Source organism: Octodon degus, unplaced genomic scaffold (assembly GCF_000260255.1).
Source record: "Octodon degus isolate 3935 unplaced genomic scaffold, OctDeg1.0 scaffold00317, whole genome shotgun sequence".
NCBI lineage: Eukaryota > Metazoa > Chordata > Mammalia > Rodentia > Octodontidae > Octodon > Octodon degus.
The window spans coordinates 189,202-193,008 of record NW_004524893.1 but is presented as its reverse complement, the minus strand read 5'-3'; the positions used below and the strand labels follow the sequence as shown (position 1 = coordinate 193,008).

Here is a 3,807-nt window from a genome sequence, read left to right as displayed (position 1 = left end):
TAGATGTTTACACAAAGTAGTGGGATATCAGGAGAAGCTCCATATGGATTCATGTGCACACATCTGGAGACACAGGATCCCTTCCATAGCAGATCTGTTGAGGACAGAAAATCTGTGAGTTCAGCAATTTATTGTTCTTTGTGAGGACAGCCACAGTGCCATCCACCATGGCAACTCCTATCCCCAGTAGCTGACAGGTCTTGCTGGGATTACATTTCTCATCTAGCTAGAAAAAGCCAGATGGGCTGGTGCTGCGTTCCCAAGAGAATCAAATTCTTCCTGCTTAAACCAGTCATATTTTGTTTCTCTCTTTCACTCTGCTCCCCTCCCTCCCTCTCATCTTCTAGCCTCAGCCTCCTGGATTATAGACTTTTTTTTTTTAAGTCCTGAAATTTAAGTGCAGCATGCTGAGGACAGCAGGAGAAACAGACCCATGCTGCTGACAGTATAGTTCCCCATTATCTCTGGTCTCCAAGTTGGCTACATATAGGAATCACCTAGGGGCTTGAAAAAAATCTTAATGCCTAAATCCCATTCCCTGTCAGGGTAGATGTTTAAACAAAAAGTAGTGAGATATCTGGAGATACCACACGGGTTATCTCACTGGGTTCAGACTGAGAATCACAGCCTTTGTCATTCGTCATGGTGAATAGAAAGGAAAATATACTCATTCACTCAGTCAAACCTACAACTTTCTGAATTGCCTTCAGGTTTTCCTTTGAGATCTTTGTAAGAAGCTCTTAGATGTTTGGCAGATGGTACAACGGACGGTTAGGTCAGGGTGACTTGGAGCCATCACCCCTTTCTCTCTCTCCTTTCTTGTTCCTCCGATCCATCAGGAATACAGAAAATATTCCCAAACAGGATGAACTCCAAGGCTCTCTGAGGGTAGTTATGTTCAAATAACTCATCTCTCTTAAGAACAGGAAGAGGTGGAGACCTCTGGGCACACACAGACTATCTAAAATTTCCTCCTGGTAGGAATAATGAGCAAAGAAGCTAGAGTTATCAAACTTGGCCAGCCTTGTATTACCTCAGAATGTATCTACATCTCGGGCTACAGAAAAGAAAGAATGTTAATAATAAAAGAGCCTCTCAATTTAAGAAGCCTGACTGCCATTATGTGGTACCAGCTGCTCGTTGCAGCTTTCAAGCAAAGGTATCCTCATTTAGTCTCTGGTTCTAGCCTTCTGATTCTATAGGCAGGTCGTGAATAGAAAAAACTGAACCATTTGGAAAGCAGATGACAGCGTTCATGTGTTTAATAATTCTAGTACCAACATGAAAAGGGATGCATTACTAGGTTGTTTGGTTTCCAAAAAAATAAGTGTAGAAAAGAAGGAAGCTAGGAAAGGAGGTCTGGTCCTTTGCTACTGCCTATGACCTTAAGGAAGTTTTCTCCTTGTATTTGTTTCCTCACCTGCTATACAAGGCCAATGGAGAGCCCTAGGTTCCCGCCTAGACTGTGTGACCTAAGTGAACCCTTTACATTTCATAAACATCCTCTGGCCTCATCTTTCTATTCTGTTCATTGAAAACAGACTGGCCTTGAGTGTCCTGGGCTTGTTCCCAGCAGCAGGTGGACTCTGGAGTAATGCCTCCCTCATATTTTCTAACAGGCAGTAACCAAGTATTGTACAGTTTACACACTGAAGGCTACATAAGCTATACATGTGCATCAGACATGCTTTGTTTACTAGCATCTAGAAACATGAGGTAGAGAAAAGTCATTCAGTCTTTCAAAGAACTAAAATGCCAACATTAGCCATGTGGCCTATGTTTCCACAGTCCCCAACTCAGTTAATAAGCTACATACAAAAACACTTTACCGAGCAGTTGCCATTCTGGCTTCATTCCAGAACATATGCTATCCCTTTTTTCTAAGTAACTAGCTTTTATATCCAAAGTATACACTAAAAATGCCCTAGCTGGTATGTATACATCTATAATCTTAGCACTCACTAGGCTGAGGCAGGATGATTGCCATGAGTTCAAGGCCAGCCTGGACTACACAGTATGTTCAAGGGCAATCAGACCTTGTATCAAAAAGTTTGGGGGCAAGAAAAGATGCCTTATGGGGAAGGATACAGGGGAAAAAGCCCCATGGCTTTTTTTTTTTTTTTTTTTTTTTTGGTCGCTATCCACAAAACAGTGGGAATAGGGGCAAAGGTAGCCAGAGGCCCTTCAGTATTGCTTCCTTACCCAAGAACGGGGAGCTAAGGGAGGAGGCCACTCCTGTCATTCCAGTTTTAGAAGCTCCACGTCGAAGACAAGAGTGGCATGTGGCGGGATGATTCCTGGGTGCCCAGTGGGACCATAGGCATAGTCTGGGGAGATAATCAATTTGGCTCTCTGACCCACACTCATCTGTGAAAAGAAAAGGAAGAAATGCTCAGCTGGATAAACTCCGTCTCTGTAGAAGCAGAGTGGTTTACCTGCAAGTTTCTTGGTCAGCACAGTAATGTGTTGGCTAGGACAGTCCAGTGACTTTGCAGCTAACTGCTCCATTATCAGGCACCCCTTTCCCCCCAAAGTTGGCACTCAGATCCCAAGGGTTCAATGGCAGTGAAAAACTCCTTGACTCCCTATAGGATCAGGCATTCAACCTTTCTACCAAGCCTTCCTGATGGACAATTAGTTAACAATCTAGAACTTTCTTTACTCAGTTGTCAGTCATCCGCCACTCAGAGGAGATGTGGCTAAGTGGCATTTATGTTCCTCTAATAAAAGAACAAGGACCATCTTTTGGTATTTGTAAGGGATTTGTTCCAGGACTCCAACGATACCAAAATCTGTGGATGTTTAAATTCCTTATATAGGATATCTGCATATCTTCTGGAGTATTTCACATCATTTCTGTATTGTTTACAATACCTAAAACAGTGTAAATGCTAGGGAAATAGTTTTCATAATGTTGTTTAGGCAATAATGATAAAAAAAGGCTGTACATATTTAGTATTTAGCACAGATGACTTCCTGAAATATTTTTGGTATATGGTTGAATCCATGGAAGTGGAAACTGAACAGAAAAGGGCTGAGAGTACCTGGATCAAACCTTTTGTTTCTTTAAAAAAAACAACGTATTTGGGATAATCTATTATTTTTCTGCACTTTCTATATTTATACTTCTATGCTGATAAACTTCAAACAGTATGATTGTTTTGCAGCAAAAATACCATGCTTTTATGATTTTTTTCTTTTATGAGATTATTTCTGAATGTACACCTGCTGTATATATAAAAAACACCTTTGGAAGGACACCGATGATCTCAGCATTTTTCTGTGGGAAGAATAGTGTGAAAAGTGACAAGGGAGGAGGGAACATTTTTATTTCAAAAAATATACTTGTATTTTTTTCAGTTTCTAATCAAATACAAAGTAAACATAAATACCTACTTTCTGAAATGCTGAACAGGTCTGCTGTCTTGTTTCTATCCTTCACTTGTCTTACTTTTAGTCTCTATATGTGTATTTCTGGCTCTACCCAGCAGGAGATGACAACTGAAGAGGAAGCTGTGAGCTGAAATGAAGCTTCTAATGCAACTCAGAATCCACACTTTAGCATCTCTAAGAAACTGGGACATGCTGGATCAAAGTGGTAAAGACAATTGAAAGTATATGGCTTTTATCTAATAAAACTGAAAACAATCCTATCTTTTGACTCAACATTTCTACTTCTAGGCGCGCCCTCTCCCCTCAGCCACCGCTGCTGCCTCCTTCTGCCGCTCCTGGTGCTGCTTGTGTGCTCGTTCGGTGCGGACCTGGTACCTCTTTTGTGAAGCGGCAGCTAAGAAGACTCGGGCGTTC

The 3,807-nt window shown here is 41.5% G+C and overlaps 1 protein-coding gene across 2 annotated transcripts in view; it reads right to left on the bottom strand.

The window, feature by feature from the left end:
- The window catches only part of Fkbp1a (FK506 binding protein 1A), a 22,883-nt gene continuing 19,076 nt past the window's right edge, over positions 1–3,807 (bottom strand). The window contains exons 4-5 of one of the 2 annotated variants that reach the window (XM_004647643.2): positions 2,203–2,367; positions 1–94 (exon numbers count right to left, since the gene is read on the bottom strand). In XM_004647643.2, coding sequence (XP_004647700.1) covers positions 2,239–2,367 — 129 coding nt within the window. In that variant the 3' untranslated portion in view covers positions 1–94; positions 2,203–2,238. The remainder of the gene's footprint in view (positions 95–2,202; positions 2,368–3,807) is intronic. The other variant, XM_023707906.1, reaches the window with a different exon arrangement.